Here is a 23,616-nt window from a genome sequence, read left to right as displayed (position 1 = left end):
TGTATGTGGAATTCGTCGATGTTGCCACCACCACATCATTTTCTATAAACTTCTTGGCACTGTATCTCGGTAAGTACTGATCAGATTCTATTTTTTTTTGTTGTTTTATTACCTTCACAAAAATATGCTCTTTAATTCTGTAAGAAAACATAATTTTTTTTTTTTTTTCAAAATTTCTTGGACACTGGTGCGTGACTTCAGATTTTGGCCTTGGACCCTGAAAGGGTTAAATGTTGATGAAGATAGGGAAGCTGTGATTTTGTGTATAGGGCAAGGAGGAACAACATCTTGTAGGAGTGAGGAAGAGCCAGTTGTGAGTGTGGGGGAAGTTCGTGAGGCAGTAGGTAAAATGAAAGGGGGTAAGGCAGCCGGGATTGATGGGATAAAGATAGAAATGTTAAAAGCAGGTGGGGATATAGTTTTGGAGTGGTTGGTGCAATTATTTAATAAATGTATGGAAGAGGGTAAGGTACCTAGGGATTGGCAGAGAGCATGCATAGTTCCTTTGTATAAAGGCAAAGGGGATAAAAGAGAGTGCAAAAATTATAGGGGGATAAGTCTGTTGAGTATACCTGGCAAAGTGTATGGTAGAGTTATTATTGAAAGAATTAAGAGTAAGACGGAGAATAGGATAGCAGATGAACAAGGAGGCTTTAGGAAAGGTAGGGGGTGTGTGGACCAGGTGTTTACAGTGAAACATATAAGTGAACAGTATTTAGATAAGGCTAAAGAGGTCTTTGTGGCATTTATGGATTTGGAAAAGGTGTATGACAGGGTGGATAGGGGGGGCAGTGTGGCAGATGTTGCAGGTGTATGGTGTAGGAGGTAGGTTACTGAAAGCAGTGAAGAGTTTTTACGAGGATAGTGAGGCTCAAGTTAGAGTATGTAGGAAAGAGGGAAATTATTTCCCAGTAAAAGTAGGCCTTAGACAAGGATGTGTGATGTCACCGTGGTTGTTTAATATATTTATAGATGGGGTTGTAAGAGAAGTAAATGCGAGGGTCTTGGCAAGAGGCGTGGAGTTAAAAGATAAAGAATCACACATAAAGTGGGAGTTGTCACAGTTGCTCTTTGCTGATGACACTGTGCTCTTGGGAGATTCTGAAGAGAAGTTGCAGAGATTGGTGGATGAATTTGGTAGGGTGTGCAAAAGAAGAAAATTGAAAGTGAATACAGGAAAGAGTAAGATTAGGTGATGAAAGATTGGATATCAGATTGGAGGGAGAGAATATGGAGGAGGTGAATGTACAGTGGACCCCCGGTTAATGATATTTTTTCACTCCAGAAGTATGTTCAGGTGCCAGTACTGACCGAATTTGTTCCCATAAGAAATATTGTGAAGTAGATTAGTCCATTTCAGACCCCCAAACATACACGTACAAATGCACTTACATAAATACACTTACATAATTGGTCGCATTCGGAGGTAATCGTTATGCGGGGGTCCACTGTATTCAGATATTTTGGAGTGGACGTGTCAGCGGATGGGTCTATGAAAGATGAGGTGAATCATAGAATTGATGAGGGGAAAAGGGTGAGTGGTGCACTTAGGAGTCTGTGGAGACAAAGAACTTTGTCCTTGGAGGCAAAGAGGGGAATGTATGAGAGTATAGTTTTACCAACGCTCTTATGTGGGTGTGAAGCATGGGTGATGAATGTTGCAGCGAGGAGAAGGCTGGAGGCAGTGGAGATATCATGTCTGAGAGCAATGTGTGGTGTGAATATAATGCAGAGAATTCGTAGTTTGTAAGTTAGGATGAGGTGCGGGATTACCAAAACTGTTGTCCAGAGGGCTGAGGAAGGGTTGTTGAGGTGGTTCGGACATGTGGAGAGAATGGAGCGAAACAGAATAACTTCAAGAGTGTATCAGTCTGTAGTGGAAGGAAGGCGGGGTAGGGGTCGGCCTAGGAAAGGTTGGAGGGAGGGGGTAAAGGAGGTTCTGTGTGCGAGGGGCTTGGACTTCCAGCAGGCATGCGTGAGCGTGTTTGATAGGAGTGAATGGAGACAAATAGTTTTTAATACTTGACGTGCTGTTGGAGTGTGAGCAAAGTAACATTTATGAAGGGGTTCAGGGAAACCGGCAGGCCGGACTTGAGTCCTGGAGATGGGAAGTACAGTGCCTGCACTCTGAAGGAGGGATGTTAATGTTGCAGTTTAAAAACTGTAGTGTAAAGCACCCTTCTGGCAAGACAGTGATGGAGTGAATGATGGTGAAAGTTTTTCTTTTTCGGGCCACCCTGCCTTGGTGGGAATCGGCCAGTGTGATAATAAAAAAATAAAATATATGTAGTAATAATTTTGGAAGACAGTAAAACTCTTGTTTGGCAGCACATTATTATAATTATGTTTATGTGGAAACAGTTTTGGCAACAAAGAATGCATGACATTAAAAATAAATAGGTGTTCCTCCTTTCTTTTCTATTGCAGCCTCAAGGCAGATATTCTTATCACTAGAAACAGCAAAGTAACATGCTAGCCTGTATGTAAATATTGCATTTGTTTTCAAATTTATTGTTGTCACTTGTTTTGTGTTACATGGATTTTGGGTGAGTGGTAGTGTGGGGCCCCCCCAGTTGCCTGCTAACTAAAATTCACATTAATGTTATTGGAAAGCTTTAAAAATCAGGAGTTTAAAGACAGAATCAGAAACTTCACTTTTTCAGTATGGGTAACACACTTTCATATTTAAGTTTCTTAGGACCAAACAGAGCTGGGCAGTTATTATTTTGAATAATTAGACACATGCAGAAGCTGGAGATCTTTGTTATGTAGATATTTTGTTAACCAACATGCATATACAAACATATATATACACACACCCCTCTGGGTTTTCTTCTATTTTCTTACTAGTTCTTGTTTATTTCCTCTTAATCTCTTTGGGGGAAGCGGAATAGAAGTCTTCCTCTGTAAGCCATGCATGTTGTAAGAGGCAACTAAAATGCCAGGAGGAAGGGGCTAGTAACCCCTTCTGTATACACTACTGAAGTTAAAAAGAGAAACTTTTGTTTTTCTTTTTGGGCCACCCTGCTTTGGTGGGATATAGCTGGTTTGTTGAAAGTAGTAGTTTTGTTAACCAGTGGCTTTATCAGCACAATCTATGAACAAAAAATTGAATCTGAAGAGGTTGAAGATGAGATAATCAGTCCCTTAGCCTAACAGCAGGTGTTCAGTACTGTAATCTTGATGAATCTGATGAGTTTAATTCATCAAGACTGGTACTGAACACCTGCTGCTAGACTGAGGGACTGATTACCTCATCTTAAACTTCTTCAGTCTTTTGTTTTTGTTCCTGTATTGTACTCATAGCCACTGGTTGGCAAAACATCCACATAATACAGATACCCAGTTGTTGCACATGTCAGATTCTTCAACTTGTCAGCATGATATACCATTGATGTTATGATTATTATTTTACATTAGCTTTTATATAGATAAAAGTCTAAACATTTTTCTTGGTTGGATGCCATTGTACAGTGTTATTATTTTCTCTTTTTTTTTTTCTGAATATAACAATACAACAGCATCCAGCCAAAAGAAAATAAGACTTGATAAATGCCTGTAAAGGGGCTTGCTGCCTGTTCACACATTATGCTCTAGATAAGTATAAGACACATGGAGGATCACACCTGGTTATGTACAGAGAGTTATTAGCATATTTGGCAAAACTGTGATACAAAGATATTTTTTTAGTACCTGAAATGCTAATGCTTAAAGAGGATATATTAAAATAACTAAATTTTGTTTGTTGATAGTGGCCTCAGATATATTTTGCTTAGCTAAGAGAGAGTGAATGAATGAGAGAACAGCTAGTTAGTGAACCTACATTCTCATGGGAGAGAGAGAGAGAGAGAGATTGATTGATTTTACCATAGGTTAATATTGTTTTCTTGCTAAAACATCTCTGTACAGTGAATTATGAGACTGTGTAGAACACTGAGAAGATTTATTGGTTAACAATTATTGGGTTAGGATTACTTTTATAGGAACTGAAAAGAGCAGACATTATGAAACTAATAAAATGATGATGCTATTCATCTTCTCTAAGCACTAGCATATCACTGTTACTAGAATAATTTGATTCTGAAACACTTAAAACTAGAATATTTGGACATATTGGAAAGATAATGTATAACATGACCATGATATTTTAAATTCTGTTGTAGAGTAACTGGCAGAGTTTGATTTACTCCTGGCAAACAATATTGCTTTAGTTGGTATGGAAATTGAATGCTCGAGTTAAGTGGTGCATCTTGCTTGCACATTCCTGGGAGACTTACTCATTATTGTTACAACTAGTCACTTCAGTAGGTTCTTGAACTCTGAAAATTAAAATGTTTTAAGAAGATTCAAGAATTTGGGTATTAACAGCATTTGCTGTCAGAATTTATATATTTAATATTCATATATCAACAGTATAAAAATCTGGAATTTTAATCTTGCCAAATTATTGAGACTTGTATACATAGTAATGTATATTATTTTGGGGGAACAACGCTATTTTGGATAAATAATATCAAAGGGAGTTGTACATATTTATTGTATGGACTGTATCCCACCATGAACAAAATTGCCCACTCCAAGAAAAAGGCTAGAGAGTATTTATGTCTTATGTCTGCAGTTGCTTTCTCATAGTGAGATACAAAAATGTATATATATCTTGTTTGACTGGATGCATTTTTTTATGACATACCAGCAGAGATGTGGTGATATCCCAGAAAATAGCATAAATCCGTTTTTAAACTTACGCTGGTCTCTTCAGGAAGATTCAAGCTCAGGACTACTGGATCACTAGGCTGGTATAATAACTATTTCTGTGTTTTACTCATGTAGTGTATGGATAGGGTTATGTGGTACTTTATAACACTCAATTCCAATAATTGTGATAAACCAGAGGATTGTCCAGTCTTACAGTAGTTTCTACATATGCTAGCTTGAGTTTCATGTATTATTTGTATTATTATGAATGTCTGTTTATAGTTTTTGTTTTATTTCATCAGCATCCAATGTACACTCATGTAATTTTATAGCTAACTGGAGATGACATGCAACCTGACACAACATAAAGAGTGAGGAAATACATCACCTATGTTTGACCATAGTAAATTTTTCCATAAAGCTCACCTTGATAGTATGTTTTTAATAGAACTCTATTCACATTTTTTAAATACTGGTCGGCCATCACTGATCCGGCAATCACTAATCCTGATACACGGGGTATTTTAAAGGTAGTATGAGGTGGTTAGCTGTTGGGTTAAGTTTATTCTAACCTAACCACTCTCTGATCTGGAAAAATCCCTAATCCAGCACCCTACAGGTCTCCATGATGCTGGATTAGTGATGGTTGACCTGTACTACTGCTTGGTTTTGGACTGAACATCCGTGTTGTAAAGTTTTAAGGTGATCATGCATGCAGATATTTCTATTCAGAGATTTGTATGACCTGGGGAAAGCTGGCTACAGTATATGGCATATACTGTAGTGGTACTAAACATCAACAGGTGAGTATGTGATTACCACACAGTAATCACATACTCATCTCCAAATGCTTCTATATCAAGAAGCAAAGGAACAAGGAATTTAAGCGTATTTTAAACTGATAAGATATGCATTAAATGGTTGTTCTGGAAAGAACATCATACGCATCTTCTCTGGAAGGAGTAGATAGTATACTGTGTCAAATGCCAGCTTCCCTCAGGTCTTGTTTAAGTTTATTTAAGCCTTAAACGGTCCAAACAGATCGACGTTAAAATTCGTAGTGCTACAAAAGTAGATCTACTTTTTTTTTTTTACATATTTTCAAATATAACAAAAAAAAATGTAGATAATTTTTTTTTTTTTACACATTTTCAAATGTTGAAAAAACGTATATATACGTTTGGACCGTTTAAGTTTTTATTTAGGTTTGGGGTATATAACTTGCATTTCTAAATCAACATGGAAAGACATCTACAGTACAATGTAAAGTGTCAAAACTTCACTACTTCAATGAAATAAAATTAATTGGGTAATGTCAGCCCCCCCCCCCTTTTTTTTTTTTTTTTTTAACAGTACATGAAATGTCAATTTCAGGGACATCACTTTTGTATTGTGTGAAAATATGCTTGTGAAATTCCCTTTCCTAAGATTAAAATTTATTCCAAATACATTATGAACCCAGTCTGATCATTCATTTCATGTTTATAGATGCGAGTTATATTTTACCACAACAGCAGTATCCCACCATGGTAGCGTGATTCAAGGCAGTAAACACATCCACCATCACAAATATATTAGTTGCATTGCAAAGTTTGTGGACATTACACTTCAAATGGCCCGCTGAACCACAACATCCCCATCCATCCATTCATTAGTGCAGGTAGTGCACTTCCTGCCTTCTCCCCCCCTCCCCCTCCATCTCCCATCACTGTGATAGCTATACAGCAGCATTCAGTATTACATAGATTTGTTTGTGGCTCAAAAAGAGAACTACAAATTTTCATAAAATTCTTAACTATTTGTTGTGTGCAGAGACTACCTGTTATTATGAATGCAGCTTAAAAAATATTAAAGTATTTAATCAAAGAGTAATTGCTACAGAAATCCAATTAAATAAATTACTGATTATATCACTCCCATTTTCAGAGCTGATATTTATAGGTCCATTACAGTACTGTACACTTTTTCTTCTTCTTTCAACAAACTGGCAGTATCCCACCAAGGCAGGGTGGCCCAAAAAGAAAAACAAAAGTTTCTCTTTTTAAATTTAGTAATTTATACAGGAGAAGGGGTTACTAGCCTCTTGCAACACGCATGGCTTATGGAGGAAGAATTATATTCCACTTCCCCATGGAGATAAGAGGAAATAAACAAGAACAAGAACTAGCAAGAAAATAGCAGAAAACCCAGAGGGGTGTGTGTATGTACGTGTAGTGTGCCCTAAGTGTAAGCAGAAGTAGCAAGACGTACCTGAAATCTTGCATGTTTATGAGACAGAAAAAAAGGACACCAGCAATCCTCCCATCATGTAAAACAATTACAGGCTTTCGTTTTACACTCACTGGCAGGACAGTAGTACCTCACTGGGCGGTTGCTGTCTACCAACCTACTACTGTACCTAGGAGTACTGTACACTTTTTTTTTCTTTTTTTTTTAACAAGTCGGCTGTCTCCCACCGAGGCAGGGTGACCCAAAAAGAAAGAAAATCCCCAAAAAGAAAACACTTTCATCATCATTCAACACTTTCACCTCACTCACACATAATCACTGTTTTTGCAGAGGTGCTCAGAACACAACAGTTTAGAAGCATATATGTATAAAGATACACAACATATCCCTCCAAACTGCTAATATCCCGAACCCCTCCTTTAGAGTGCAGGCATTGTACTTCCCATTTCCAGGACTCCAGTCCGGCTATATAAAAATAACCGGTTTCCCTGAATCCCTTCACTAAATATTACCCTGCTCACATTCCAATAGATCATCAGGTCCCAAATACCATTCGTCGGGTTTATGTATATTTTTTGTAAATTAACATACTGAAACTTGTAATGGAACACTTAAATAAGCACTGTTACCACTTGTCTCCATTCGTTCTTATCTAACATGCTCACGCATGCTTGCTGGAAGTCCAAGCCCCTTGCACACAAAACCTCCTTTACCCCCTCCCTCCAACCTTTCCTAGGCCGACCCCTACCCCGCCTTCCCTCCACTACAGATTTATACACTCTCGAAGTCATTCTATTTCCTTCCATCCTCTTTACATGTCCAAACCACCTAAACAACCTTTCCTCACTCCTCTGGATATTAATTTTGGTAATCCCGCACCTCCTCCTCATTTCCAAACTACAAATTCTCTGCATTATATTCACACCACACATTGCCCTCAGACATGACATCTCCACTGCCTCCAGCCTTCTCCTTGTTGCAACATTCACTGCCCATGTTTCGCACCCATATAAGAGTGTTGGTATAACTATAGTCTCATACATTTCCCCTCCTTGCTTCCATGGACAAAATTCTTTGTCTCCACAGACTCCTAAGTGTACCACTCGCCTTTTTCCCTCATCAATTCTATGATTCTGTTATAAGTTCTAGACTTTAATTTCTAGTTAAGACACAGTTTAACAATAAATCATCTGGAAAGGATAGTAGAGTGTAATATTACATTTGTATTTCAAATACTTGAGTAAATCATTATTTCTTTAAAATATATTGGATTTATGTATTGTATGTTCCACAGAAATTGGGCCCCCATTTTCTAATAATGAGAGAAAACAGTCACAGGTATCATCTTGTAAATCAGTATTAATATCTCAGAGCAGTCATTGCATATTCTTTTTCAGGGGTGAGGGTGTCTTAATCCAAGGACTGAACTTATCCTCCCTTCCTTTGAATCAAACCTGAATGCTTCCCATTCCCAAGTGCTATACGATCCCCTACAAGTTTATAATTTTCTCCTCTGTTTAAATTGGTTAAATTTAGTCATAAAATTGTAATTTTGAAGTCTTGTATAATTAAGAGAAATTCCCAGATCTTTGGAAATAATATACATCTTTTTGAATGAACTTAAAGTTGAACTACAGTATTTATTTTTTTTAACAGTACCACCAAGAATTTCATATAAAGAGTGAGTTTGTAGATAAATGTTTTGAGTAAAATCGTTGTATGACCCTAGTAAGTTAGTGCTTTTGTTTTAATTTGAGTAAAAACACAAGATTTACAATGTGTTACACAAGTGACTAAGCTTGGATTGTTATAAGCTATTACTTAATCAAGTTCATGGTACAGTACGTATATGCAAGTATATTAATTTTACCCTCCTAATGTTTGTAAAACAAAAAAAAAGGTAATATCTTTAATTATTAAAATGTAATTTTTTAATTCTTTGTCATGTATAGTACAATACCAGATTATTCAAAGCTGTTTAGTATCCACAAAGGATAGCATTTGTAAAGGGTTTGAAGTCATTTTTACATTGTTAAATGTTCAAATGTTTTTGTAGTAACCACCCACTATAAAAATATTTTTGTCATTGAAATGGTACATTGTTACCATGATGTCCAACTAAACGTGATATTTGTATTTTGTATCATTTATTGAGAATGCTGAATCCAGAACCTAATCTTTCCCATTTACTATGGTAACTAGGATTGTTTTGAATGAATTTGTTCTAAATGACTTCTTTCTTAGAAATGCAGTCCTTGTTTAGAGTAAGGGAGCACTTTGGTCATACTGTATTCTGTAGCCAAACTGCTTGGCAAGTCAAAAAAAACATTTATGCCGAAGAACTGCATTAAAAAATTAACAAACAGAACCAACACGACATTATTCATTTTGACATTTATATTACTGTAATTTGTAAAGTGGTTTCTTTTCTTGAAGTATAATCAAAGTGTACTTACATTCTATGTAGTGTACCACATACAAAATCACCTCCTGAAACATGAGCCACCAGGTATTTTGACACATTCCAGTGTTGGGAAGCAAAATCTGAATTTTAGCTTCTTGGTGTAGCAGTTTCCACTAACTGTAAAAATATCAATATCTATTACTCATTATTGTATATATATATATATATCAATATTTTTGATTACTGATCACAAGCCACAATACTGTGAATCTCATCCCATTTCATCTATATCATAAGCTTAATTTTCATGCTGTCTGATGTAGTGCTGTATAATGACAGCTGTGCTTTTCTCAGGCTAATTTATATTTGAGTTTTGGTGTTAATCATAACTTTTTTACCAGATTCTTTTCAAATTTTGTAATTGAACTTAGCTCTTCAGTTGACTGAGAAGTATGCATCATCATTATAAAGTTAACAATTCATGAATCACTGATATTTACTAGTCATATTAGTGGTATTAATATGATGCTGTTAAAATGTAATTTTAAATACAACTTAAAATAAAGTAAATCTGTATATAATTTATATCAAGCTATACTGGTGTATATACAATCATGACTTTTTTTTTTAATTTTAAAGGAATAATGGCATATGCAGCAAAAGGAAATAGTGCAATATTTCACCCACATGAGACTTTATCAAATATAAAGAAAGATCAGAACTAGCAGTATACATACATGCATATAATTTATATATTTTGCTGAGGAGTTGAGTGCTGGGTAAGGTTAAAGTTGAGCTGTCCCATCCTGTGTAGGTAAGGTGACCTGTCAGGCAATGTCAAATTGAGGTCAGGTAATGTTGGATATTCCCTGAATAACAATGTCAGGTTCTGGTAATTAGTGATTTTTGTTTCAAAATCTTTTTAGTAATAAGTTTTGATAAAATGTATTTACTTCTGTTCTGTGTGATGGTGTTAGAGACAAGTATAGCTGCTGATTCAAGATATAATTACTTTCTTTGTTGCTTGCTTGGTTCAAGAGATGCACTTAATTTCATTTCATGTGTTATCCATTCTCTTGACATGTCTATATTCTTATCAGTTTCTCCTATGTACATGTGATTGCTTCCCCCATGTGGCCTCTTCAAGGGGGGCTCCTTGGGAGGAATTAGACCTGTTGGTCTCCTTCCTCAGACCAAACCTAATTACCCCCCAATCCCCCCTTCCCTATCCCATCCTCCCCACCCTCCCTTTTCCCTTTCCTCCTCCCCATCCCTCCCTTATTCCCTTCCTCTTTTTGGCCTGTAGGATTCTTCCCACAGGCATGCTGGTTCCTAGGTAGGGGGAAGAGTACTGGGGTCCATCCCATTCCGTTGAGGTTCTTGGCGGTGGCGTAGTTTGCCGTGGAATCTGGATCGCCTGGGGATGTCCCGATCCCTCTCCTGTATCCCGGAGGGTGGCTTCGGGCAACGGGTGTATTTCTGGAAGCCTCCTTTTGGACTCCGGGGGTGGTGGCCGAAGGAGGTATGCTTTGTGGCAGATATCCGGCCGCCCTCTCTTTCGTCCACCGAGGTAGCTCGGCAGATGTGAGGTTGCTATCTCGGATTGCTGGTTTACTGGCATGAAGGGTAGGGTATGGCACGGGTTCCATGCTGCATCTGCGCTACTTGCGGTGCTGAGGTCCTCTTGGGCGTGGAGGGAGATTTCCAGCCTTTTCATTCCTCCTAGGAACTATTCCTCCCCACTCCCCCCCCCCCTTTTTTTTTTATTTTTATTTTCTTTTTTTTTTTCTTAAAAACAAAAAGAAAAGAAGTAACCTAACCACGGAGAACCCAATCCACGAACCTACTACCCCCGGGCCCCTTCTTGATACCGCACCCCATTCTGACCCTGCCTCGTTTTTTGACCACTCTTTGGACACTCCTGATGCCCCTGTACCTCTTGATGGTGCTGTTTCCTCACCCGCTTCAGGTATCGACAAGACCTCATATGACACCTACCAATTGCCCCTCTACTTCTCAGAAGTCCAAAAAATCCCCTTTGCTCAGATCTACTTTGCCCCCTCCTTCCCTTCCCCCTCCACATTTTACCTTTCCAGTCTCTGTACCTGGTTCTTCCCCTCTCACTGGCTCTATTACAAGTGTGGAGGTTCACCCTCCTCGTTGTGCGCCTTTCTTCCCTGTCCCCTCCCAGGTTTCTGCCTCTTCTGTCCCCTCCCACACTTCTTCTCCAGTTCCCAACATGCTTTCGTCCCCTCCTACTTCAGTACAGTCCATTACTGTCGCAATCTTTACTCACCCTCCTCCTTCTATCTCCAATATTGTCTCCCATACAACATCTTTGAATTCAGAAACACTTGAAGCTATATCAGAATATATTGCAGAGACTAAAACTTCAATGGACACTGATCCACCTCCTGTTCCTTCTCTTCCCACAACTCCATTCTTTGCAACGGTTCGTTCCTTCGCTGCTTGAACGTTTTCCGGTGCCACCGCACGTAGACTTTTCTAACTCCTCTAGTCCATAAGCGCCCTTACCTAGAGATTCCTGGTATTTTCCTCGTTGCCAATCATGGCCTATTTACAGTGGAATATCCGTGGCCTCATGGGTAATCGGGGTGAGCTTCAGATGTTGCTTTCCCAGTTTTCCCGTTAGTGTTTGCTTACAAGAACCAAAATTACACTCGGCTATTTTCCAACCCATCTCAGGCTATAACTTATTATATTCTTCGGATCCTTTTTCAGATGGGACCTTTAATGAAAGTGCCCTTCTTCTACACAATGATATTCCGTACCGTCAACTATTTGTTCATACCTCGCTGCATTACACTGCAGCCTGTATCCACTTGAATGAGTGGTTTACAATATGTTCTTTGTATCTCTCTCCTTCTCGGGCATTCTCTATCCCAGATTTTGCCTTTTTTGTTTCATCCTTACCGCCACCACTAATGTTACTTGGCGATTTTAATGCCCGCCATTTCCTCTGGGAGGGGGGGATCTCATTGTGACTCGTGTGGCATTCAGTTGGAGGAAATCTGCCATTGTTCTCCCTTCCCGCAAACCGGGCACTACAGGACATGATGCCTCCCACTATCGCCCCATCGCTCTTACTAGTGCAGTTTGCAAAGTGATGGAACGTCTCGTAAATCGACGTTTGATGTGGTATTTAGACACACAACAGTCTCTCCGCTAGTCAATATGGCTTTCGTAAGGGTCGTTCTACCATAGACCCCTTACTACGCTTGGATACGTATGTTCGTAATGCCTTTACGAATAATCACTCAGTTATTGCCATATTTTTTGACCTTGAGAAGGCATATGACACAACTTGGAGGTATAATATTTTGGCCCAGGCCCATTCCTTAGGCCTCCGAGGCAATCTACCATCCTTCCTTAAGAACTTTTTAACTGACAGACATTTCCGTGTTCGAGTCAATAATGTTCTTTCCCCGGACTTCGTCCAAGCTGAAGGTGTCCCTCAGGGATGTGTTCTAAGCACAACACTTTTTCTCCTTGCTATAAATGATTTGGCCTCTGTTCTTCCACCCAATATTTGGTCATCACTCTATGTTGATGACTTCGCTATTGCTTGTGCAGGCGCTGACTGTCATCTTATTGCAGTTTCTCTCCAGCATGCGGTCGACCGTGTTTCCACTTGGGCCACCACGCATGGGTTTAAATTTTCAAGTACCAAAACTCACCAAATTACTTTCACTAGACGTTCTGTTATCTCTGATCATCCTTTGTATCTCTATGGCTCCCGTATCCCCGAACGTGATACAGTCAGGTTTCTAGGCCTTCTCTTTGACCGTCGGTTATCCTGGAAACCTCACATAACCTCTCTGAAGGCAACTTGTCACAGCCGGCTAAACCTTCTTAAAACCCTTGCTCATCTTTCCTGGGGAGCTGATCGTCGAACTCTGCTTCGCCTACATTCAGCCCTCGTTTTATCGAAACTCGATTATGGTGACCAGATTTATTCCGCGGCCTCTCCTGCTACTCTCTCTAGCCTTAACTCTATCCATCACCAAGGATTATGTTTGTGCCTTGGTGCTTTTCGCTCTTCCCCTGTTGAGAGCCTCTATACAGAAGCGAATGTTCCATCCTTGTCTGATCGCCGTGATGCCCATTGCCTTCGCTACTATGTACGCTCTCACGATCTACACAATCCTTCCATTTATAGAATGGTCACCGATATTAGTAGACATTCTTTATTCGTTCGCCCCCCGTTTGCTCCGTCCCTTTTCTCTTCGCCTACATTCACTCTTGTCTTCCCTTCAGTTACCACCTTTATATGTTCATGTAGCATCTCACTTTTCCCTACCCCCCCCCTGGGAAGTTCCAGCTGTTCGGGTCTGTTCTTTCTCACTCCCTTGCTCGAAAGCTCAACTGCCTACGGTGGCTTCCCGCTCTCTTTTTCTTGATCACTTCCACTCCCATTCTCATGCCACCGCTGTGTACACAGATGGCTCTAAGTCTTCAGACGGCGTTAGATTCGCAGCAGTGTTTCCGGACAGCGTCGTGCGGGGACATTTACTATCCTCAGCTAGCATTTTTACTGCTGAACTGTATGCCATTCTTGCAGCACTTATTCGTATCGCATCTATGCCTGTGTCATCATTTGTAGTAGTCTCAGACTCCCTTACTGCTCTACAGGCTATACGAAAATTTGATACATCTCATCCCCTAGTTCTCCGTATCCAACTTTGGCTACGCCGTATCTCTACCAAACATAAAGATATTGTTTTTTGTTGGGTCCCTGGTCATGTCGACGTACAGGGCAATGAACAGGCAGACACTGCTGTGCGGTCAGCAGTACATGACCTACCAATTTCCTATCGAGGTGTTCCATTTCTGGACTATTTTGCTGCAATAGCTACCCACCTTCGCACCCGTTGGCAACAACGTTGGTCAACTCTGCTCGGTAACAAACTTCATTCTATTAAACCGAGCATAGGTTACTGGCCGTCTTCTTGTCATCAGTGCCGAGGTTGGGAGACCACTCTCTCCCGCCTTCGCATTGGTCACACTCGTCTTACTCATGGGTATCTCATGGAGAGGCACCCTGTTCCTCTCTGTGAGCAGTGTCAAGTTCCAGTATCGATTAGCCACATTCTGTTAGACTGCCCTCTCTATCAACAAGCACGCAGAATTTACCTCCAACGTCGTCTTCGTTCTACTACTCTCTCTTTACCTTCCCTTCTTGCTGATGGACCCTCCTTTAATCCTGACTCTCTCATTGACTTCTTGACAACGACTGATTTACTCCACAAACTCTGATGATACTTTTCGCACTCCCCTCAGCCCTTTCTAGTTCAGTCTCTTGCTGCTCTTTACCCTTTCACCATCCACTGCCCAGCTGTTATCTGTAACCTATTACTCATCCATCTCCCTTTTGCCACCTGATGCCCTCGCTTCCTTCCTGCCCTGCAGCGCTGTATAGTCCTTGTGGCTTAGCGCTTCTTTTTGATTATAATAATAATGTTCTTTCTCACTCTCTTTTTCTTGACCACTTCCGCTCTCATTCTCATGCCATTGCAGTGTACACAGATGGCTCTAAGTCTTCTGATGGCGTCAGATTCGCAGCATTGTTACCAGTCAGTGTCGTGCAAGGACATTTACTATCCTCGGCTAGCATTTTTACAGCTGAATTGTATGCCATTCTTGCAGCACTTATCCGTATTGCATCTATGCCTGTGTCATCACTTGTGGTTGTCTCAGACTCCCTTAGTGCTCTACAGGCTATAGGAGAATTTGATACACCTCACCCCCTAGTCCTCCGTATCCAACTTTGGCTATGCCGTATTTCTACCAAGCATAAAGATATTGTTTTTTGTTGGGTCCCTGGTCATGTTGACATACAGGGCAAAGAATAGGCAGACACTGCTGCGTGGTCAGCAGTACATGACCTACCAGTTTCACATAGAGGTGTTCCATTTACGGACTATTTTGCTGTAATAGCTACCCACCTTCACACCCACTGGCAATGACGACGGTTTAATCTACTTGGTAGCAAACTTCATTCTATTAAACCGATTATAGGTTACTGGCCATCTTCTTGTCATCAATGTCGAGGTTGGGAGACTACTCTCTCCCGTCTTCGCATTGGCCACACTCGTGGCCAAGAGGCAGCCTGTTCCTCTCTCTGAGACGTGTCAGGGTCCAGTATCGGTTAGCCACATTCTGTTAGACTGCCTTCTCTATCAACGAGCACGAAGAATTTACCTCCGTCATCTCCGCTGTACTTCCCTTCTTGCCAACAACTGACTTACTCCACAAACTCTGATGATGATACCTTTTGCACTCCCCTCAGCCCTTTCTACCCCTGCATTATCCACTGCCCCGCTGTTCTCCGTAACCTACTAATTATCCCTTTTTGCCACCTGATACCCCTGCTTTCTTCCTGCCCTGCAGTGCTGTATAGCCCTTGTGGTTTAGCGCTTCTTTTTCATTATAATAATAATGGGAGGCATTCAGGCTTAACTGAAGGGAAAGAAAAGGCCAATTCCTGGTATTAAGAACCCTCACCAGTTTTGATGCTGATATTTATTGTACCCAAATTTGCAAAGTAAAAATGGACCATTAAGATACAAATCCACAGACAATCTTATGACATTTTGGTTTGACTTGGAACGTTAACTAGGGTGACTAGCTAATGCTCCAAGTCTCCTATGTACAGGTTATTTCTGCACTGTGCTTTTTTTTATTAGAATAAGATATCCCTTTTTTTTTTTTTTAATTGTATAAAGTCCTGTGGGAGCAAGTCAACATTCTCATCAAAACTAATCTTTCACAGACATCTACCAACAAGTCCACTCCCAAATATCTGAACACATTTAGTTCCTCCATACTCCCTCCTTCCAATCTGATATCCAATTTTTCATTACCTAAATCATTTGTGACCCTCACTTTTAATTTCCTCCTTTTACACATCCTCCCAAATTCATCCAACCTTAACTTCTGTTCAGAATCTTCTAAAAGCACAGTGTCATCAGCAAAAAACAACTATGACAACTCCTGTTTTGTGTTAGATTCTGCATATTTTAATTCCACACCTTTTTCCAACACCCTAGCATTCACTTCTTTTACAACCCTATCTATAAATGTTAAAACAACCATGGTGACATCACACATTCCTGCCTAAGGCTTACTGTTACTGGAAATTAATATACAACCTTGGGTTTTTTTGGGGGGCAAAACAAAACTTCACTGGAAATCAGCTGTGATGACCAGTTTGATCAATTCCCACAAACTAATGTATATAAATAAATATATAGATTTCTGAAGGCTACAACAGATTTTGTAAGCACCTTAGCCCACCTGACATTTGCCAAACCTCCAAGGCTATGCTGTGCCTAAGGGTTTTGAAGGTAAGAAAAAACTGATACAGGGAAACTGGCATGATAGAACCAATTGATAAATTACTTCTCACAAACCTGAAAAGAACTTATATATCACTTTCTCTGAAGGCTACAATGATTTTGATGACCCAGGCCTGAAATGGTCCATTTCTAGTTTTCTGGATGATACCTTCAGCCCTTTCTACCTCAATCTCTTGCTACCCTCTACCCCCGCAGGGGATACCCTGCCCTGCTGTTTTCTATAACCTACTGATCATCCCTCCCCCCTTCTGCCGCCCAATACCCTCGCTTCCTTCCCTACCCTGCAGCGCTTCGCACTTCTTTTTGATTATAATAACCTAGTTTTCTGGAAGCACTTTAGCCTGCATGAAACAGTCTTTATGGAGGGACCATGAGTAGGATCAAATGCCCACCTGACATTTACTTGCATGGAGAGCTACTCATTACCTGTGTGAAGACTGTCAGGTTATGCTTAGTCATCCTTTGATCTATATATTAAGGAGCATGTATACTATTTCCTTAATGGTACCTCAACCGGAGGGCCCAAGAAAGAAGATGAACGTCACCCCCCCCACCTGGGGGGCCACCACCGGGTCACCATCTGGAGAAGACCTGGGCTGGAAGTACCAGCGAATCAACATGAATGAATGAATCTGGAAGGATCAAGTTATACTGTGTATTAATTTTTATAATATATAATGGTTATATAATACAGTATTTTACACTCATAACAAAGTTAAATACCACACTTAAGTTTATTATTATTATTATAATCAAAAAGAAGCGCTAAGCCACGAGGGCTACACTTAAGTTTAAAACTTGAGTATCTACAAAAACACGAATGAATCTGTAAGAATTTGTTACCACAGATTGCCTTTATATATTTATAATGGCTAATGTTTGTACAATAATCATTTCTAATATTAAATCATTATTACTAACAAACATTACTTAACTGTTCATTATTCATCTAAGCAGTTTTCTATGACATAGATGTATTCACCAGCAGAACAGAGATATGGATCCATATACTCCAAATTTCTATAAGGAAACACAGCAAACGTCCCATTCCTAAAATAACCAAGCCTGAAAATACACAAGAGATTTAGTTATTGTATTAGCAAAAGCAATTCTGTATGTATAACAAGCTGCCTCTGAAGCTGTATAAACTAAAAAATGTGTAACCCACAACAGTCCCCAACATTTTAGTTACCCTGTGTTACAAATTTTGAAGATAAAAATTCTCAAGTTTGAAAAAGAGATTTTTTTTAAGCAGTACAGTAGGGCCCCATTTATACGGCTGGTTAGGTTCCAGGCTATCGCCGTAAAGCGGAAACCGCCGTAAAGTGGAACACCCTTTTTTTCCCACTTACAAATGCATACAAACACTAGATAACAAGTTTACACTAACATATATTAAGTTAGCAATAGAACCAGGCATCAAAAAACAATAAAAAAGTACAATACACACATAGTGCACTCATTACTTACCTTAAAATATTTATAGTCTTAATCTAGGGTGAGACAAGTAGTATTTATTGTAAGAAATCAAGTGTGGTATGTATGGTAGTCAGCCAGGCTACCATACCAGGCCACCCCACCCACACATACAATTCTATGATACTTAAGCATCCCAGAGCGATAAAGTGTATATACAGTTCACTCAATACTCACCTTAAAATATAGGGTGAGATAAGTAGTATTTATTGTAAAAAATCAAGTGTGGTATGTATGGTAGTCAGCCGGCTACCATACCAGGCCAACCCACCTACACATAATATTTTATTACATTTAAGCATCCCAGAGCGATAAAATGTATATACAGTTCACTCATTACTTACCTTAAAATATTTGTAGTCTTAATGTAGGTTCAGGAGTAAGTAAATGAGATAAAACGAATAAATGAGAGAGAGAGAATGAGTGCATGAGAGAGTACAGGCGCAGAGTTATGTAAACAAACCAGGCGAACGTAAGTTTTGTAAACTAAGTGTAAACGTCTGGTTTGTGTACAAGTTACATTGTGTACAGGTTGTCTCTACATTGATACGGTAGAATAAATAAAGAAGAACACTCCCATTCTCATGTAACATCATTTTGAGAAGAAATGATGCTCTGAGTGAAGGCAATGGAAATAAGTCACTCTGACTTTGTTGGGTTATCCTAGGTTCTCTACACATATGTTGTTATGTATGATAATCTATGTAACTGTATTTGTGTATACCTGAATAAACTTACATACATACGAAAGGAATAATTTTCTACAGTTACCCCCAGTAACACATTTTCTCTTATGTTAGATTAGAGAAAATGTTATTCTTGGCGTCCCTTGTACAAGTTATCTGGCTACCACATCTTTTTATTTATTTATTTATTTATTATAAATTTGTGCACACATACAGAGGTACAAAAAAATACAGATAAGAGCAGTATGCCAAAGCCACTTATACTATGCATAGCATTACGGGCTGGCTTAAAATTAACTTAAGATTAATTAAGCAATGATGAAGTCAGTGATAAAACATTAATGTAAACAGATTACTATAAAGCACAAGTGAGTATTACAAAGACAGGTCATATGAAGGATTCTGTTAGGTAGTGTATTTAAAAAATAATAAAGTTAGATTGGGTTTTAGGTTTAACATTTATGTGATATAATTGTGAGAAACATTTAAGATATACAATTTATAAGGTTCAGTTATTCAGTATTTATTTGGTTTTGGGTGAGTAAGTGATCTTTGAGTAGAGACTTGAATTTATAAACAGGTAGTGTTTCTTTTATATTTACAGGTAATGAATTCCAGATTTTAGGGCCTTTTATGTGCATTGAGTTTTTGCATAGTGTGAGATGAACACGAGGAACATCAAAGAGTGATCTGTGCCTTGTGTTATGGTCATGTGTTCTGTTGAGGTTGGCAAGGAGATGTTTGAGGGGAGGGTTAATATCAGAGTTAAGTGTTCTATGTATGTAATAGGTGCAGTAATAAGTATGGATGTTTTGTATGGTGAGTAGGTTTAGTGTATTGAATATTGGTGGAGTGTGCTGCCTGTAGTGAGAATTTGTTATCATTCTAACTGCAGCCTTTTGTTGGGTAATTAGTGGTCTGAGATGGTTAACTGTTGTTGAGCCCCATGCACAAATTCCATAGGTGAGATAGGGGTAAATAAGAGAGTGATATAGGGCCAGGAGGGCTGACTGTGGAACATAGTACCGTATCTTCGATAGTATGCCTACAGTCTTGGAAATTTTCTTAGAAATTTGTTGTATATGTGTATGAAATTTGAGTCTATTATCAAGGTGGATTCCTAAGAATTTTCCCTCTGTTAGCTTTGTGATAGGTGATCCGTTTATCATTATGTTAAGAGGGACATCTGTAGCTCTGTTACCAAACTGAATGAAGTAGGTTTTGTCAATGTTTAGTGTAAGTTTGTTAGTCCTCATCCAGGTAGATATTTTCTGTAATTCGGTATTTACAGTATTGGCTAGTGTGACTGGGCTCGGGTGAGAGAAGACGTATGTAGTGTCATCTGCAAATAGTGTGGGTTTGAGTAATTGCGAAGCATTTGGAAGGTCATTTATTTATGTTTATTTATTCTATTGTAGGGTGTATTTATCATCTTTTTATGTTATGTATCGTGTTTATTATATAATTTTGAAAAAAATATCATGGATGGATTAATGAAAATGTGTATATTAACGTAATATACAACATTTAATGAGACTCGGTGATTATTATTATTATCATTTCTAATATGGCGTCACTTGTGCAAGTCGTCTGCTACCACATCTCATATTTATGTTTATTTATTCTATTGTAGGGTGTATTTATCATCTTTTTATGTTATGTATCGTGTTTATTATATAATTTTGAAAAAATATCATAGATGGATTAATGAAAATGTGTATTTAACGTAATATACGACATTTAAATGAGACTCGATGATTATTATTATCATTACTAATATGACGTCTGGAGACATAAGACACTCTTACTGATTTTAATGTGTACCTGCATGCCAGCACAGTATGTAAGTTTATTTAAGTACAGGTATACATAAGTATAATTATCAGAGTATATATAAAATATGAAATAACTTTTAAAAACATTTGAAATTTTGGAGTTTCCAGACAAAATGGAGAGACTTAGTGCTTACTGAGCTCACGAAGAATGTAAACAAACAGGGTGGGGCGCGGTGACCGTATTAGAAAGTCAGGTGGGGGAGCCGTATAGCGAGTTTTGGTCATAATTTGAAATGACCGTATTAGCGGAACGCCGTAAAGTGAAATGCCGTAAAGCGGGGCCCTGCTGTACTATGAAAACAAAAATTAAATCAAATGATCATTACAGTTGTATGGTATGGAAAGAAAAGAGGAGGGGTTATGTATAAATTCAAGAATTATGTGAATTAGAATAAGGGTGGGGTATGAAGAGAGTTTATGTACCTGGAGAAGAGAGGAATGTAGAAAAACAAAGAGTCTAAGAAGTCTTAAGCAAGTGTCTTGCACAAGAGAGATGAAAAACTAATCACCAGCCAAAACTGCTAACTTTGAACCTGCATAATTCCATAAGTTTTCCATCAAATTTTGTACTTTTGGTGTCACTACCTTCAGAAAAAAAGATTCTCTCCCATTTCAGATTTTTTTTTATAAAGTGGACACTGAAAGCAAGATTAATTTCAGGTGTCTGGACAGTGAAAGGGTTAAAATACTGATGTACAAATGTGGTTCAAAATTCATCATCAAAGCCACTTACAGATTTTTCTCAAAAATGATTCATATATTTAAGAAAATACATAGTCACATTGAACATGGGTTGAAATGAGTATGTGGGGTCAAAATCAAATCCATCTATAAATCTGTACTCAAATATACTTGATGGATTTACTAGACCCCACACTTTTCATTCCGCTTTCTTACATTTAGCTCTTTCTATGAATAATAATGCTCCTGTATGAATTTCAACATTCCCCAATTAATACGAGACATTATGCTGAATTAAGACACTGAAAATCTGTTAAATTTAAACTAAATATGTAAATAGTTACTGACCCAAAGGCTGCACAAACTTGGGAAGAAACCAAAGGTGAGACCCAAACAAATTGTACTGATATCCAATGATCCACACTGGCAGCCCATGCAGACCAGCAATCACCCACACTCCCCATGGATTCCGGAAATCTGCAAAAGCAAACCTCAAGGGCAATTAATCTATGTCATTCACAACAGATTCTAAAAGCTGAGAGCCAAGCTTCAATACATCTAATGCCATGCACAATCTCAGTGAATGTTAAAATGCAGTTACAAAACTTTTGATCTATATATTATTTTTTCAAAAATACAGCCATTACTCTTACTTTTGGCCAAAGTGCAAGAAACAATGGATGACATTATTCCTTTTTCTCCATGACCAGCAAGAGAATCCTGCCACTTAGTACCCAAAGTGTGATTACATACAAATGCTGTCCACTCTATTGCTGACACCAAGTACATCATCTGAAAACCCATATTATTATCAGTTGTTGCCCATGTGCATTAGTTTCCTTGAAAATACCTAAGCTAAACACATCGATTAATTCAGGGAAACAAATTCTGAAAAGAGAGCAGCCAGACATTTTTTTAAACCTGCAAGTCATGTTGGTGCTTGGGAATGGGAGGCATTCAGGTTTGATCCAAGGAAGGGGAGGATAATTTAAGTTCCCTGGATCAAGATTCCCCCCCCCCCTCACCTGCATCAAGGGACCTTTATGGGATAAATCACAATATTAATCATCACACTTTTTTCCTTTTTTCTGGATAAAAGTATGTATGTACTTATTTGTGCAGGAGAGTCCCTACTAACAGATCTCCACAAAGAAATTGCAAAGACTCTGGGACCTCTCAACCTTTTCAAAAATTAAATAATTTCAACCACATTAAGATCACTGTATAAGAAACACTAACCATAGCACTTATTAATAGCACCTTTGGGTTCAACTATGATTAATGAAATTCTTCAGAATAAATAAAACAACCTGAAGAGGATGAACAAAGAACTGGTAATCAGGACATTTACAAAGATAAAGATGTTTATTTTGCTACCTTATATATTGAGGTTACAGTGGATGGTTTTACAATGTGTGGTTACAGGTTACAGTTTTAGGAAAGCATTGTATTACATATTCTAATGAAAACTCATTATGGAAAGTATTTTGGGCAGACCTTAAAAATTATAGTTTTTGAATGTATAATTAGGCTGTGTTATGAATAAAGATGGATATTTTTTTCTGTGAGGTATTTGACTTTGCCCTCATTCAAAGGGGGGTGCCATGATGTTAAAGAACTAAGATACTGGAGCGACCCTCGCCCCTCCTAAACCAAACTTGATTACTTCCTATTTCTCAGGTGTTGCATCATGCTTACAGATTTAGCTCTGCCCAGACTAACTTATTCCCAAAGGCATATTACCCTCCTGCTACAGCCCCAGCAAATACAAAAAGCTCTAAGTCAATATTCATAAAAACACTGATCCTTGCTTTAACCCTTTGACTGTTTCGGTCGTACATACATGTCTTGCAAACCAACGTGTTTGATGTATATATACTCAAAAATTCTAGCGGCTTCAAATCAAGCGGGAAAAAGCTGGTAGACCCACATGTGAGAGAATGGGTCTGTCTAGTCAGTGTGCGCAGTATAAAAAAAATCCTGCAGCAAACAGTGCACAATAAGAAAAAAAAAGCTCCATGTTTCTGGATTAAAACACCGATTTGTGAGGCATATTTTTGTATAGTTTTTATGGTTATATTCTCGTTTTCGTAGTTGCATTTGATAGAATGGAAAACATTATAGAAATGGAGGTGATTTTGATTGGTTTTACTATGAAAAGGACCTTGAAATCGAGCTCAAAGTAGGGGAAATATTTGATTTTTGCCGATGTTCAAGAGTAAACAAATGAT

At 38.6% G+C, this 23,616-nt stretch overlaps 1 protein-coding gene across 10 annotated transcripts in view; it reads right to left on the bottom strand.

Moving 5' to 3' along the window:
* Positions 1 to 23,616, bottom strand: part of LOC128690100 (uncharacterized) — a 78,292-nt gene that overhangs the window by 32,174 nt on the left and 22,502 nt on the right. For 3 of the 10 annotated variants that reach the window (XR_011392691.1, XR_011392690.1, XR_011392692.1), the window contains exons 5-10: positions 22,039 to 22,177; positions 21,734 to 21,862; positions 17,643 to 17,772; positions 17,134 to 17,339; positions 10,066 to 10,152; positions 9,381 to 9,505 (exon numbers count right to left, since the gene is read on the bottom strand). Coding sequence is in view for 1 of the 10 variants with exons in the window: in XM_070090636.1 (XP_069946737.1) it covers positions 17,669 to 17,772; positions 21,734 to 21,862; positions 22,039 to 22,177 (372 nt within the window). In the remaining 9 variants the exon portion in view is untranslated. Of the gene's footprint in view, positions 1 to 2,257; positions 4,320 to 9,380; positions 9,506 to 10,065; positions 10,153 to 15,830; positions 17,359 to 17,642; positions 17,773 to 21,733; positions 21,863 to 22,038; positions 22,178 to 23,616 lie in introns of those variants that run through there. The other 7 variants (XR_011392689.1, XR_011392697.1, XR_011392694.1 and 4 more) reach the window with 6 other exon arrangements.

Source organism: Cherax quadricarinatus, chromosome 32, assembly GCF_038502225.1.
Source record: "Cherax quadricarinatus isolate ZL_2023a chromosome 32, ASM3850222v1, whole genome shotgun sequence".
Classification (NCBI taxonomy): domain Eukaryota; kingdom Metazoa; phylum Arthropoda; class Malacostraca; order Decapoda; family Parastacidae; genus Cherax; species Cherax quadricarinatus.
Note: the sequence above shows the minus strand (reverse complement) of the source record. Positions and strands in the feature narration are given on the sequence as shown.